This window comes from Diuraphis noxia, unplaced genomic scaffold, assembly GCF_037042655.1.
Source record: "Diuraphis noxia isolate RWA-SAM2 unplaced genomic scaffold, SU_Dnox_SAM2 contig0002, whole genome shotgun sequence".
Lineage (NCBI taxonomy): Eukaryota > Metazoa > Arthropoda > Insecta > Hemiptera > Aphididae > Diuraphis > Diuraphis noxia.
In genome coordinates, this window is record NW_028301712.1 from 55,828,531 (window position 1) to 55,844,595 (window position 16,065).

General features: G+C 28.6%; 1 protein-coding gene and 1 long non-coding RNA gene across 5 annotated transcripts; one reads left to right on the top strand and one right to left on the bottom strand.

Moving 5' to 3' along the window:
- Positions 1–338: 338 nt before the first annotated feature.
- On the bottom strand, positions 339–7,263 carry LOC149058696 (uncharacterized). Its single transcript, XR_016190287.1, has 3 exons — positions 6,836–7,263; positions 898–1,461; positions 339–457 (listed from the first exon to the last, which is right to left on the bottom strand). It is a non-coding gene; the product is annotated as an uncharacterized LOC149058696 (long non-coding RNA).
- Positions 3,586–13,004, top strand: LOC107166667 (thiamine pyrophosphokinase 1). Of its 4 annotated transcripts, none has more exons than XM_015515430.2 (5): positions 3,586–3,602; positions 7,965–8,111; positions 8,194–8,424; positions 8,502–8,795; positions 12,541–13,004. In XM_015515430.2, exons 2-5 carry the CDS (start codon positions 7,976–7,978, stop codon positions 12,669–12,671), a joined length of 792 nt encoding a protein of 263 aa, XP_015370916.2. In that variant the 5' UTR covers positions 3,586–3,602; positions 7,965–7,975; the 3' UTR covers positions 12,672–13,004. The 4 variants fall into 4 exon arrangements, with proteins under 4 accessions (XP_015370916.2, XP_015370913.2, XP_015370915.2 ...); XM_015515427.2 differs by lacking the exon at positions 3,586–3,602 and adding an exon at positions 7,499–7,777; XM_015515429.2 differs by lacking the exon at positions 3,586–3,602 and adding an exon at positions 7,500–7,895.
- The last annotated feature ends 3,061 nt before the right edge of the window (positions 13,005–16,065 follow it).

A 16,065-nucleotide genomic window follows, 5' to 3' on the forward strand; every position in this document is an offset into this window, starting at 1 on the left:
ATTTAATAAAAAGCAATTTTTTCTTTTTATATGACATTTATAATTAATAATTTTTTTCTCCTTTGGATACATTTTTATGCACCTTTTTTTTAAACGCTTATAGGTATGACGTGTAAATGTTTTTGATTTTTAACAGCTAAACTTTTCGATACTCCGACTCGAACATATATACACATATACATGTACAAGAGGAGACGAATCCACCGCGACGATGGCGTTTCACCGCGTCCGGACTTTTGCATTTTATAGATTAAATCGACTGCGGCGTGTGTGCGTGCGCCTGGCCGAGGGTGGCGTCGTGCCCCTCCCGCACATTATTAGCAGCCGTAGCAGCAGCCCTTCGCGGCGGTGCGCACAGCATCATCGGAGTCCCGGCAGAAGGACCACGTCTCTCGGAGCACCCTCACGTCGGCAGTGGACCGCACACTGTACGTATCGTATCCGCTCGTCCGCTGAGCTAGTAAGTATAATATTTAAATAAAATATTAAGTCTATATTATAGTTAACTATTGTAAAATATCTTTTTTCCCGAGTTGATATGAACCTATGTCTTAATTATTATTCTTTTATGCATATCTGTGTATCTATATATATTTTAATTGTGTTTTATCAGAGATATTGAAATCTCATTACGGACACGAATATTATAGGCACATGCATGCATGCATGTATTATTATTTAAAAAAAAAATAATATATCATTATGTTTTTCGACGTGGTCGTATTTATTTGCGTCGTTTATACCTTGTCCGTGTGCACTACATCGAGCATCCACGGTGCACAGTGCACACGCGAGTATATCTGCACTCTACCGATTTTCGTAAATGTTAGACGTGTTTGAGATTAGCTTTAAGCAGATATTTTCATTGGATCTTTATTACTATAAAAACATAATTACCTCTTCCCGATTCAAGCATTACAGCGTATTTGTAGGCTTGTAGCCTTATATGTCTATTTATACGGTCGCATTCCGTTTTTCGTTTATGCAGACAAATATCTTTACCAGTTTTTTCCTCGATTCTTGTTTTTTACACACATATGAACATATTTGATTTTTGATTTTCACATCGCATATTTACTAAGCAGCCGCCACCGTCGCTGAGTTCCGGTCTCGTCACACACCGCGACGCGCCCTCTCCGCAGCTCTCGCCCTTTGCCCACGCCCCGGGCTCAGCAGCAGCATCAGCATGATCAATACACGTCGTCCGCCGCACCGAGATTCGCAGTCGCCGCCGCCACCACTACCCTGCTAGCTACCCCTAATCAGGCGGCCACCCTTCGGCCAAGGTCAGAGGTGCGTTCACTTTACATCCCTCGTCGCGTCCGGACGCCACCAGCGCGCCGATTCGTTTCCGGCGGGCAAACGAACGATCGCAAACTTGTCGCAATATAATATTTATACAAGCCGGCTTACGCACCACGAACGAAGATACAATTTTGATTTTTTTCCGTCAATACTCTTCTATAAATGTTTATACAGGCACAGATTATTAATAATATTACCATATTATTATTATTATTATTACTAATATCGTATTTTTTGGTAGTTTACAGCTCATTCGCCGCTGCCCGCCGTGGTCCATCTGCACGTCAACGGTCACGTCAGCAATGTAACGCATCCGTGATCTACCCTGTAGATCCGGGCTTTTGTAGAATAATCGATACGTTCAGAAGCTCGTCTCTACAGGTATCTTACGGATGGAAGTTTACCCCGACCCGCGGCGGCACCACGTTAGACGGACGGGAGCAACGGCGCCTGAGCTCTATAGTATATAGTACGAGTACCTAAGAGTATACAATATTTTATCAATAATATAATAGTTGATTCAAAAACACATTTTGAGCCATAATCATCATCGCATCCTAGTATTCTACGACGACGTAAATGGCAGTGCCTGATTTGGTGATGAGGGGACGTGGAAGCGCAGATTCCTCTTTCCTACTTTTACTTTTGTTAAGCGTATACAACCCTTATATATATATATATTTTTTTTTTGAAACTGAACGCTGGGTACGCAACATTTACTAGTAAATTAGTAAATTATCAGTTTTTTTGATCCAAAATATAATAAGCATAATATTTTTACTTTGTACTAACAAAAAAAATTAAATTCCTTATAACTATAAAATACAGTAAGAAATTTTATTATGCAAAATAATTCATATCAAAATGTATTGACTTTGTTTAATGCACAATTTATTAATAAATTACCAATCATATGTTTTTTTAAATACTATTATATTATGTTTTTTATTTTTTAACATATATTTATTGAACAAATTTAAGATTCTTTTAATATGATTGTTGGTAAAATGGGAGTGGTAATGAAGTGTGGTAACATGTCGCTTAATATTTTGTGTGGAACGCTCTTTCGTCCATTGAATTACCCTTCTAATTTTTTTTTCCAAATCAAGCACTGGTCAACAATATGAAGTTTTTAAAATGCATATGGTTCAGCTGTTACGGCATCTCCTCTTCGCTCAAAGTATGTACGAATGTACGATAGTTTTCTGTTCGAAATTATAATACTGAATATTATCCTTTTTACGGGATAACGTTTTGACTAATCCCCGTGTGATTTTTCTATTTATAATAAAATATAGTGTTAATCCATCCAATCACGTTCAAACTCACCGCTTTAATTTGTTCCTATAACCCATACTGCAGCTTATCAAAATATTAATGTATTGGAATATGAACAAAATTATAAATCTATTACACTATAAATTATTGTATACTTGGTTATTAAAAATAATTGTGTAATATACATATAAAAATGTGTATTGAACAAAAAATACAATAAATAATAAATATTATATTGAGCACTGTTTTTTTTTTTTATATTGATCTGAAATATACATCGACAACTAGGCCATTAGTACACGAATTTTTGATTACATTGTTAGTATTTTAGTATTTACATGATTACATTAAATTAATTTATACAATTTAGCACTGTTTAAAGCATATTATTATGATATTTTATATACTTTGTCAACGTTAAATTGTTATCTATATTGTCTTTGTAACAAAATATATTATTAACTCTATAAATAAATAATATTTAAATTAAAAATGTATAACATGGTAAATATATCTGATGTCTAGCTGGTTTTATAAAGATCGTATTACCACGTATGTTAATATAATTTAAATGTATGAACAGCAATGTATTACTGCAGATAACAATAAAACTTTGTTGGCATGTCGCAAGTATTTTTACCATGATATATTGAAGGTACACTAGGTACAGTCATAATTAAACATAGCTAAAATTATCAAATATCAATATTTAGATATTTTTCAATCTCCAATGATAAATCGTTCAAGGTTTACTGAAGTATTTATTCTGTAACACACCTAGGGTTTTGGCAATATTTTATTTAATCCGGTACAAAGTGTACGACGTTTTAAATAAATTATACACATTAGGTGTATTAATTATCGAATGAACAAAAAAGGCTCTTTACCAGCATAAGGTTAATGAAACTCGGTTAGTCGTCGGTGGAGCTAGCAGAAGTGCCAATTCAAACAATTCGGTCAAAACGTCAATTATTCTTTTTACATCAATTCACAATATTCGTAAGACAAATTACCAATAGGTAAGCTATATTGCACGGTAATGAGTGTATGATAGAATAACTATAGGAATTGCAACTGAATAATTTTTTGTGGTTAAACAAAATAATCTTCGAATACACTTGAATAATCAAAGAGGTAACTATAGTTAATAACTGTATTATATAATCGAAACAATATAATAATAAATTGTGTCCTCTGGCTCTCTGCAGGCTACTTTGTACTTCCGTGTCTATATCAAATACTATAGATATAAATCTAGGAATAATATATTCCCCATAAATGGATTTACGGGACAATGGAGAAAACCCTTAACCTTTCCCCTGGTTACACGGTACGCCCCTGGCTGTATTACTAAAAATAAATTACTTTAGTCTTTAAGTATAGATATATTTAATAATATATTAGTTAATCTGTTATAAAAATATTAAAAATCCTTATAAATAGAGTCTGACACATCACCCATAGTCTCCTCTTAGAATCGTAGTTTTTCGTATGTAATTACGTAATAATGTATGTGATTAAATTTATTTAAAACCTATAGTTTTATTGATTTATATATTATAAGATATTATAAGTACCTGTACAATTTATTTTAAGATTAGGTAGGTACCTATATACTTAAACTGACGAATTCGAAGATAATTTATTTATAGTTATCCATAACATATTTTTTTTATTTGCCAAACATAAGTACTAACGGTTCTGTATTGATATAAATTATAAATATACAAGTTAATAAACTTCATAAATTTAGCAACTCTCTCTGTTTTGAATGTTTTGATGTTACGTGTTACGTCTTCGATGTAGCAAATATAGGTCTGAATTATTTCATTTTTAAAATGTAAACGAGATGTAATTTTATAAAAAGATAAAATTTGATAATATTTTGGTCTTATAATATAATAATATAATATATTATATAAGTATATACCATATATACCTAATAACCTAATGTTCAGGCCGTTCAGGGACAGCCACAGGTGATGGCAGGGGGCATGCCCCACGCTATTTTAATTGTTATAAATCGTTTTATCATTTTTAAAAACAAAAAATGTATGTGTTGTGTTTTCAGGGAATTTTGACTTTCCTCCCCTCGGGTTATATTATGCAGACGCCCTTGCTAATGTTATGATTATTTAAATTGTTCATTTTTATTTTCTTCTTGTTTTAATTTTAGTCATGTTACTTCAATTATATGATGACCTAATTATTAAATTATAGTTACTTCCTTGATCACATATGTAGGTATAGGAATCATGCCAAATTTTTTTGATGATTTTATTTACCAATTGTGTAGGTATACATACATTAATATATCTATACTTTATACTTAAATATAATAAACTAATATAATACTTTATACTTAATTATTATCAACTATTTTTATTTCATGCAGTTGACTTAACTGTTTTAACTTTTAACTTAATCTTAACAATTTGAACCTAAAAATTATCATTGAAAATATGTAGCCCTGTACCAATATGTAAATATGTTTCCATGAAAATTATGAATGATTTCTTTGGTTTAAAAATGTTCATTCATACAATCATACTCGCTCTATAATAAACTATAGTATGTATTTCAGAATATAATATTATCGTAGGCAATTAATCTACATTATAGATATTATAAATAATAATATGTAGGTAACTACCTATTTATACTTTCAAAATTAACACTCAAATTTTAAAATATCTGCCAGGAAATTATTTATCAACAACAATAGTACAAGATATGTTCCTACTACCATATACATAGTTTGGCGTGCGATTAAATATAAATGGCCTCAATTTGATATTAATGTGAATGTGTTATGTGTGTTTTAATTACAATTAAAATCAGGTATGCAATTTATTACAAAATTTCGATTACTTCGATCGTTATAATTTATTTATGCAAAGTATTATTAGTTATTAAATTGCATTTGTAAGCTTCCATAAATATTTCACTTTTAGAATCATAGGCGTAAATTGGGGGGGGGGCTTAGCACCCCTAAAAAATAGTATAGCCTTGTTATAAATTTCTAATGTTATAAATTATAAATTATAATCTTAGCGTTAGCCCTCCCTTCTAGCAAGCCAAATTTACGCCTATGTTTAGAATTAAAAAAAAAAAAAATAATTAAAATAATATTTAACTAAACAACAGCACAAAGCCTGGTCGATCTTAATCTGTTATAGTGTTTTCTGAAATAGTGAAATTTAATTATCTCGACAATTATTGTAATTATCTAAAATTTAAGCTTTGAAAGAATCATTTCGTATACCTACTGCCTACTGTTCGTATTAAGTTCTTCATATAAGCTATATACCGTTAAGGTGGTTAAAAATAAGACATTGAAAAGGGGCCTGAAATTCGACCAACTAGAATGATAAAAAACGTCACCAAATTTCAATAGGTAGGCGATTTTGTTTAAAATTCATCTTTAAAGATTGTTTTTCTTATCGTCCCATACTCCTATATAATATATATATATATTACAATTTCATATTCGATAATTATTAACGAGCGTTAGATTATAAGCACCAGTAATTTGAGGCAAATTTATAGGCAGTAGCATTTTTATTTTTATTTTTCTTATTGTTACAGCATCAACAACAAGGTTATTAGCTTACAATTAAGGTTTAAATTAAAATTATAATGTAAATATTAATAATGTGTAATATTTATAATGTACATAGAGTGATTTTTACAGTGGTCCAATATTAAGTTGTATAATTTGATCTTGTTTAAAAATTAATATTTTTGTTACAAGATTAAAAATGAACATTTTAATGAAATTTATCGTAATCTTGGAAATTTGAAAATTATTTTGAAGTCAAAATTCATTGGTACTATTTTTTTTATATTCATACCCCTAAGGTTTGAAAATTTTAATTCACGAAACCTACCATACATGCAGAGGTTAAAAGTGGAAAAAAATTCCAGAGGGGACTAATGTCTCCAAATACATAGTTTTAAGCGTTCCATATATAATTTTATATATAATAATGTCTAATGTATATAATCCAAATTTGTTAAAGGGGACGCTTTTTAACCGCCGTCAGAGGTAAGGAGACTGAGTCCTCCTGATTTAAATTTAGACGAACTCGGTCACTAAGGAACTTAGATATTCAAGCGTAAAATAAAGATTTCTTATGAAACGATTTTTCTAAATCTAATTCAAAAAGTATAAGTCGTAGAAACTTTAAGCATTCCACTGTTACTTAAATTATCTGATTATCATTAATTTTATTATAAATTTATAACTTACATACGAGGACACAGACACCCATTGTACAGCAGAGCGATTCAGCGATACCTATACTTTTTCAAATAAAATCGTATACAATTTTTTAGTGCTTTTCTAGGACATCTTCAATCACCAAAAGGGCTGACAGGGAAATCCCAAATCTGCATAGGTCTATCTGCCACTCGGTGATTTTTAATAATAATTTTACAAGTTTATGACCGGATTGTTATCGTATCACATAACTACATAAGTAGAATTATAAATTTGGCGGGTTGTTTGATTCTACATAATGACAATTATAATAGCGGTTCGAATTTCGAACCGATTCTTGTCACTTGTATAGTTGTATCTGAATATCAGAATAAAGGTCAAAGTTGAACGCGTGACGTCATACGACCATGATTAAAGAATTAATATTAAAAATAATATTATTTTCAGTGAAAGGTAAATAATATATTTATGTTTCGAAATATAGGTAGCAACATTCGCTTTAAACAGTGAGTAGTACAACTCTGCTACACTGTACATATAGATACACTGTATGTTTGTACTCACTACTCATGTGTATAATCACAGATTATATAATCTATGGTATAATCATGTGTAATATAATATTATAATATTAACCATGTGTCGTATTCTACTATCTATGAGTGACATCATCTGCTTATCAGTTATTACTTATTTCATTATAAATAATTATAAAAATAATATCATAAATATTAAATTACAATAATTAATGCTCTGATTTGGAAATCCATTAATAAATTAAAAAGAGTTTGTATGACGCTAATGGCCGTTAGAAGTGACTGTGGCCGTCTGTGGCCTGCGACCGGTTATGCGTAGTGCGTGAAAGACACTTAATCGAGACGGACGCTATTCGTTCTATTTACTGGTTCGTAAGTCGTATGGAAACGCCGCGTGCCATTTCCATTTGGCTAGCAAAAATTTGTTATTTACGAGGTTAGTTCGCGTAGTGCTCGGTTGCTCGGTAGTTAGTTCGAAATTGTATGCTCCGCATAATTATTTCGACGTAGTGACGGCGATAACTGATAAGTGCTTGTTTGAGTAGGTACCTCTAGTAGGTATATCTATTCTACTACCTAGTGAGGAGATTTCGTTACACGTTGGTGGACGGCATATTTTGCAGGTCGGTTGGCTATGATCTCTGATCCTCCTAAAACCCGGGACTGGTGGCCGGCCCTGGAGGACTTTCAACTAGCGGATACAGCCGTGGTTGTCTTGAACACCAGCATTGAAAATCCACCGAAGCTAGTGCGGAACCTGTGGAACAAATGTGAGTTTTTCTGTCACTGAAATAGCATGTTAGCATTGAGCACTAATTTTATCAAGGTTTTTTGTCTTTTTTTCGTTTCCAGCCTGGCTCCGAGTAACTGTCGACGGTGGCACTAACCAATGGCACAATTTTGTCAAACAGAACTCATTTGATGACTTGAAATTCCCTGATCTTATTACTGGTGATTTGGATTCAGCCAACCCTGCTGTTGTCGAGCAATTTGTGTCAATGGGTTCAAAAATTATTCCTACGCCTAACCAGGATGAGACTGATTTCACCAAAGCTCTTAAAGAGGTTAAGAAATACTCAGCAAGTAATTATACGTAATTATATATGCGCTTGTGAGCTACTTGTAATTCTCTCATACTCAAAGTTGGTTTTTTTTTTTAGTGAATTGTAAGTCAATAGATTCTATTATTGTCATGGTAAACATGTGTCATAGGGTTGATCATTTCTTGTCTAATTTAAATACGCTGTATAAGTCAAAGACCAAAGATCTTTACTTTGACGAAGACATATATCTGCTGGGAAGAAATTCTTTAACCTGGTTGCTTCAGGCCGGTACACATCGTATTCATGTTCCTCAGTCTCTTAGGTTGAACCCAAAGAACAATTATGTAGGCTTTTTTCCAATGGGTTCGGCTTGCAACGAATGCACAACTACAGGACTCAAGTGGAATTTAAGTAAGTTATTTTGCTTTTGTTGCCACGATTTAATCATTTTCAATTTTTTTACTAAACTAATGGTATATTTGACACTCTTTGAGATCGATAGTTTGGTTTATTAGCAGTATCAAAAAATTTAATTTTAATATTTAGGTGTTTTATACTATTTTTATAGTTGATTTACTTTCTATTTAGCTATTATTTTGCGCTGTATTTTGTCAGTAAAATTAATGTTAGTAGAATAGTCAGTATACTGTATTTGATTCAATTTTCATTTCTTATGATCAAATAAGTTTCAAATTTGTTAAATGGATTGGCAGTTCACTATAATTTCTCTTTTTATTTCAAAAAGAGGAATTATTTGATCCAATTTATTGAACTATGACTTAGAAGAATCTAGGACAATACCCCCCCCCCCCTCTAGGTATTTGTGCTGTAGTAGGAAATAAAATTTACAAATATTTCATATATTAGGTATATAATGTAAATATTATCATGTATATATATATTTTTGATTGAACATCTCGTTTAGTATTTTTATATGGTGGTGCTATAAAAATTTGAAATCTATGGATTCTCACTTTCTTATTGATAGTTTGATTTATTTTTTCATTTACTAGTAAAATTATAAGTATCTAATCAATAGTGATCACTGATCATGCATTTAAAACCGTCTTAATGCTATCATATTGTAAACATACTAATGAATACATTAAAATATAGTTTAAACTTTTAAATTTTACTATAATAATAATAATAATAATAATAATAATAAAAATAATGAATAATGTTTAGACCAAAATAAATATAAATATAACTTAGAAAGTTTGTTATGGGCTCTGAGATCTTATACATTATAATTATTTAATGTGGAACAAATATCCGTTAATATTTATGGTAGAATAGATTAGGTTGTTCTACATTAATATTTTAATATAATATGTCATAGGATTATGGTTTAATTGAATAAACGATACAGGAACAGGTGGTAGTATAGTGATGAACAGTTCTCACCCGTTCCTTGTTTTTGAACAGGAAAAAAAATGGATTATGGTTTGTATATCATAATATCTTGTAATCATCAAATAATTTGGCTAATTAAAAAATCGCTTTACACTTGTCACATAAAAAATTCAGCATTTTGTAAAAATTTTTATGATTCCTGTTCTTTTATTATCCCTAAGTAGTAGTATTAAGTCTTTTTTAAATCAAACTTGTTGTTTAGATATTTATCAATTTAATTAAAATTTATGAATATAAACTTTGTATTGCTTAGAAAATTCAAATATTTAGACGCCAAGTTCTCATCAATTTAACATAAATTATAAGTAATACTTATCAGTACTTAAATATTTTAAATATGTAATCTTTATAATATTATTCTTTCTTATATCATGATTAAGAGGACATTATACCTGTATGAGTTATCTCCATCTTACAAAAAACCGTTTATTTAAAAATTGACCTCTTATAAAATTTAGGTAAGAGTATTATTTAGATGACTTCATGAGCTTCTTACTAAACTTTAATTTTGAAGTGAGTTATAAGTGTTTTAGGCATTCGTCTAGCAGGTAATCTACCGGGGGGGTGAGTGATCTGCGAATTCAGGATGAGTGATCTATACGTTTTAATAGTATAAAAACACATTATATTTTTCACTACGAATGCATCATATCATACAAATATTTGTCAAATATAAAAATTAAAAATAATTAACCAAATATAATAATAATTTCAATTACAGTGAACATTTTTATTATCATTTAAAAATTGTAAAAAAGTATTTTGTTCACCAAAAGCCAGTCGTTTTTTCTGATTACAATGTTTGTTTCAGAATCACATTTTTTACTATTTGGCGGTTCACTGTCATTTGGAAGTAAATTGTGTAGTTGTAAAAAATTTACTGTTGATTTTTCATCAACAATTATTTTATAAAATTCAGACGCACGCATTATAGACAAACTCCGACCAACGAACAATTTGAAACTAACCTATCCAGCAACATTGCTAATGACTCGTAGTTATATTATTACAAAAAATGTCATTAATTGTTGTCGCAATATTGTCCCACTGCGATCTGCGATAATGTACGTATAATAATAGGTAATAATAATCGTAAATGACCAACTACACCTTATATAATATAGTAGATCACCTGATACACCTAAAAAGAGGCCGTAGAACACCTGCTACACAAATGCCGTGTTTTAAAATTGTAGATGTTTTGTACATCTACAATTACTCATACGTGATATGCTGAACGTAAAATTTGCTATGTTACATACTTGTAAGACAGAGACAATATAATATGCAGGTATCACATCCTCTTAATTGTGAATTAATCACTCAGCAGCGGTTGAATAATGTATAATACGGTATTTGGATTATACAACCCCCAAGCCTACCTTTTACAGTTGTACCAATAACTACTATCATGGCCAAAGAAGGAAAGTAAAAAAAATGTTTATACACCTATATAGTTTGGTATAATCATTATTTTAGGTACAAAAAGTGTAATTAAAAGAAATATTGTATTTTTTTGCAAGACAGCCTCCCTCATACAAAATTCCTGGCCATTGTTTATAAGTATGGAAATAAAAATTAGAAAGTAAATTTGTGTTCTATAGAACAGTTTTTCAATTTTGAATGATTTTTCTTTATAATTTTTATTAATAAATCACTAACTTTAACTTTCCAAAAAAAGGGCAGTGGTCTTCACTATATAAAAGTAATTAGTATTTAGTACATTAATAATGATTTTATAATATTTCGTGAAACAATGCATAATTTTGTAGCTTAACGCATACCTATTCTAAAACTGTGCTTCAAAATCAATAATGACTATTTAAAAATTAAAGCTAAACTCAGGAATGATTTAAATTTATAATTTTTCATTACTACCTATTCCTTTGGTAAGGTCAAACCTAATACAATCATATTACTTATTAGTTATTTTTATAGCTACACTGTTAAGCATAAAATACACTGATTTTATTATTATTTTTATAGTAGTCAGGCCAAGATTGAGACCTACAGTTCCCACTGGCTGTGTAAATTTTGGTTCTCTTATTTTAGTAGTCTAATAATTATATTTTTAATTTAATATACAAAAACTTATCATTATTCAACCTGAGCAAGTAATAAAATAATATTTTTTATTTTATGAACAGATATGAATAAAAAGTATCACAATCAAAAATAAATAGGTAGGTAGGTACCTACAATTAAAAAGATTTATTTTATTTTAAATGATAATATAACAACTTTATGGTTTTTAGTCTAGTTTTTGATCTATTTATATTATAAATTCTTGTACTTCAGTAAAAAAAGATAACTTGTATTTTGTATTGAAAAATATGTTATGGATGGTGCCCATAAATTAGAATTCAATTATAGTTCTGCTGTAGTAGCCTATTTTGCTTATGCCTTAATCTGAGCCTTATTTGTAATGTTAGTAGGTACTTTCAATTATAAGTTGTGATGAAAAGTAAGTCATAAAAATCACTTTTTTTTTCATTAAAAAGAAAAAGGGTTTTTAAAAGTATTTTATGTTGATTGTGTTTTTTTTTAATGATCGTTTTGTTATAAGTCAAGCTATTATTTATTAAGGTCTATGCATGAACAACATTAAAATAGTTGCTTTTATTTGGAAATGCTTCAAGACCATTATGACTTATTTTTAATTGTACTGTTTGTAAAAGAATTATGTTGGCTAATCAACTTTTTATTTTCAATAAAGACTAAGTTTTACTATTTATTTTAGGTGGAAAATTGATGGAAATGGGAGGACTTACCAGTAGTAGTAATACATTTAATGGAGAGCCAATCGTCACAATCGCCAACAGTTCTCCACTATTGTGGACGATGACTATGGGTTATGAAGATAGTTTCTAAACTAAGAAGAACATTGTTAGATCGTTGTATTTTATTCCAAAGTAAATTTTTCCCTTTTCTACTTATCTGTCTACTTGTTATTTACTCGCACAAGGATCTTTATTTATCTTATCATCTGTACTACCAGTATGATTGCAATAAAATTTATTATATAATTTGATCATTGTATCTGTGCGCTTGATTTGTATAAAGTAATGTTTTAGAAATTTATATTTATTTTTTAGAATGTATTTGTTGTTAGGCCTCAAGAGGTCCTTGGTATCATGAAATAGTCTATGCAATAATGTAAATTATTATTTGTTTTCAGTCAAATATATTTATACACGTGTATAATATTGTGATGATGTTTCATTGTTATTTTAAGCATTTGACAAGCTTTATTTATTAGGTTAGTGATTCAGAACAATTTATTATATTTTATTATTAAATCAATTTTTAATACATATCACAAATTGGTTATTGGTACTCCAAACTATTCTATTTTAAAATAATACTAATTTAAGAGTATGATCTTGACTTAACTCTATTATATATTTTTGTAATTCCATTAAAATATTGTGTCTCTTATCACTTTTTAAATTAGTACTACAATTATTTTCTTATCAAGTTTATAATTCAATATTTAAATATTTTAGCAAGCTAATTAAATAAATAAATCCACTATATTATAACGTATAAGAGATAAAAAAGTTAAAAATAAGATAATAGTCCAATATTCCCATGACCTAACAATACTAAAGTTGTTAATTTATATTGAGCTTATTTGTACATATTCAACTATTTTTTTTTATATCTCACTACTAAGGAAATATGTATAGTGATTCACCGAGCATGCTTGCCTTCATTTTTTCCTTTAATAATGAAATTATTAAAATCCTGATATTTAGAATATTCAATATTTAAACATACTAATATAAGACAAATTTTTTCTAATTCTTAAATTTTTTTTGTACTACTGGAGATACTTGAATGATTTTTTGGTTGTTAAAATTTTTATACCAAGCTTAAAAATGGTTTTACAAAAATATAAAATAGATGTAACATATTAACTAGTATTTATTATACATTTATACTTGTTCCATTTTTACAAATTATTGATAAACAAAAATTTTTCAATTATGGTAACTCACATATCTTATCAACCCATTACCATGGGATTTAAAAGTGAAATTTGTGTTATTTAAGTATATTAAATATTTAAATATAATAACTTATGTCTCACGTTAATTCTTGTATTAATTTGGCAGTGATAAAAAAAATTACAGGTAGCAGTGTTATAAAATAAATTACGGTTAATAACAAACCTTTTTTTCTCTTGCAATATTGCCACATGTGTAGGAAAGGGGGGGGGGTGAACAGTGGGCGTTGGCACAATACTTGCCTCATGTGACATCGTTTATTGATCAAGAAACAAATTCTAATTATGAACCTAACAAATAATAATACAATTAGCTTTTTAGAAGGGGTGGATAACATACCTAAAATTAATAATCAGATTTTAAAGAACTGTTATATTGGGGGATAAAAAAGAGATAATTATGTTTGGTAAATCACCCTGAATATTACACAATACTATAATCTGAATGCAGGCCCGGATTGAACCGGCAAGCTACCGAGAAAATCTCGGTGGGCTGCGTAAAAATTGAAGATCAGTATTATATCAAACATTGATATAAACTAGAGTAATTTAAAATAATAATATAATGTATTTTATCTATATACAATATATGTCATATAATTATATAAATATATTATATATATAAAAGAAAATCAAATTTTAAACTTATAGTTATAAAAAATTGATTTAAAATTGTCATACTACTCATACTTAGGCCATGACTCATGAGTATAAAATGAAATATTTACAAATTGCATAAATCCAGGCGATCTATATTATATTTAGCGTTTTTTTAAATAATATAACTGAAGTATACTAAATAACTTAATGTAATGCACCTATTGAATAGGTAATTTGTAAATGTGCTTTAGAGAAACAATTTTTATTTGAAGCACACATACTAAAAGAGTAGTCATAAAAAATGTTTTTTGAATGGGCCGATACTTTGTTGAGGGCCGGTAGAAATTTAAAATCTCGGTGGGCCGAAAAGTCTCTATCCGGCGCTGTCTGAATTAATAGAATACAGAATCATGTTATTATAATACTTTGATAATAGTTTATGAACACTGTACCACATTATTAAACTACTGTAGTGACATGTGTCTTTATTATTCCTTTAGTATTTTAAATTATAAAAATCTGATTTTTCCCTATTATAATGACTTAAATCCATGTTGAATTTGAAAATAAATAACAACATATTATTTTAATACTGTACATTTTCCTGTTAATCAAAATTTAAATAACTAATATTTTACAAGCCTGTTTTGTTCATACATATTATAATATCAAAATATGATTTAACATTAAGTAATTTAAAAATATTTAAAAATTACAATTTATTTACTAATTTAAACAAGTTTTTAAAATATTGTAGCTTCACTTATTTATTTAATCTGTCCAAATATATTGATGATGGATTTAGTTTAGTTTACTTCTTGTCCATTCTACAGTTAGCTAATATAAATCATGGCATTTGTCTTCAACTGTTGAGTAACATTGTTTTATGTGCAATAACACTTTTACTTATCTAATATCAATAATAAATCAATTAGAAGAATAAATTAAAATAATTAGGTACTATACAAAATAATTTTTGTAATTATTGATATTTAAGAAAAAATGATCAATAATAATAATAGATTTATTTAATAATGAGTAGTGAATCCAAATATACATTTTACATTTTTAATTAACTTATCCATAACTGTAAGATTTAGTAAAGAATTTGATATAATTTTTACAATAAATACAGCTTTGAAAATAATCGTTAATAATTCAGATTACAATTAATTACAACAATCAATTAAATTGTACAATATTATACTGCTCATATTTTATAATCAAATATATCTGAACAAAATAAAACGAATGTGACTAAGACATTTATACTCATATCCAATAAATTATTTCTTAGAACCGTATAACTTCGATTTTTAATTGTTTTCAGTACATAACATTAGTAATTATTATGATAATTGTCTATAGTTTATAATTATAATTTATAATTATTTCATAGATGTGTTTTTATATTTTTTTAAAACATTATTTATATTATGCTTAGTTCTGTTGTTATAGTTATTAATTTACAACTATTTATTGAAATATCATACAAAGGAATAGGTAGGTATACATTTTTTATTTATTGGTGGCTCATAATAAGAGTAATGATGGGTACAACCCTGATTTTTGACATCAAACTAAACTTATTTTTTTATTTTATATAATTAAGTAATTTACAATCTATACAACTATGTACAATGGGCAAATTTGATA

Coding starts and splice junctions, on each gene's coding strand:
- LOC107166667 (XM_015515427.2), top strand. CDS start 7,723: ATGGAAACGCCGCGTGCCATTTCCATTTGGCTAGCAAAAATTTGTTAT. Junction 8,425..8,501: donor GGTTAAGAAATACTCAGCAA/GTAATTATACGT, acceptor TTTTTTTTTTAG/TGAATTGTAAGTCAATAGAT. Junction 8,796..12,540: donor AGGACTCAAGTGGAATTTAA/GTAAGTTATTTT, acceptor TATTTATTTTAG/GTGGAAAATTGATGGAAATG.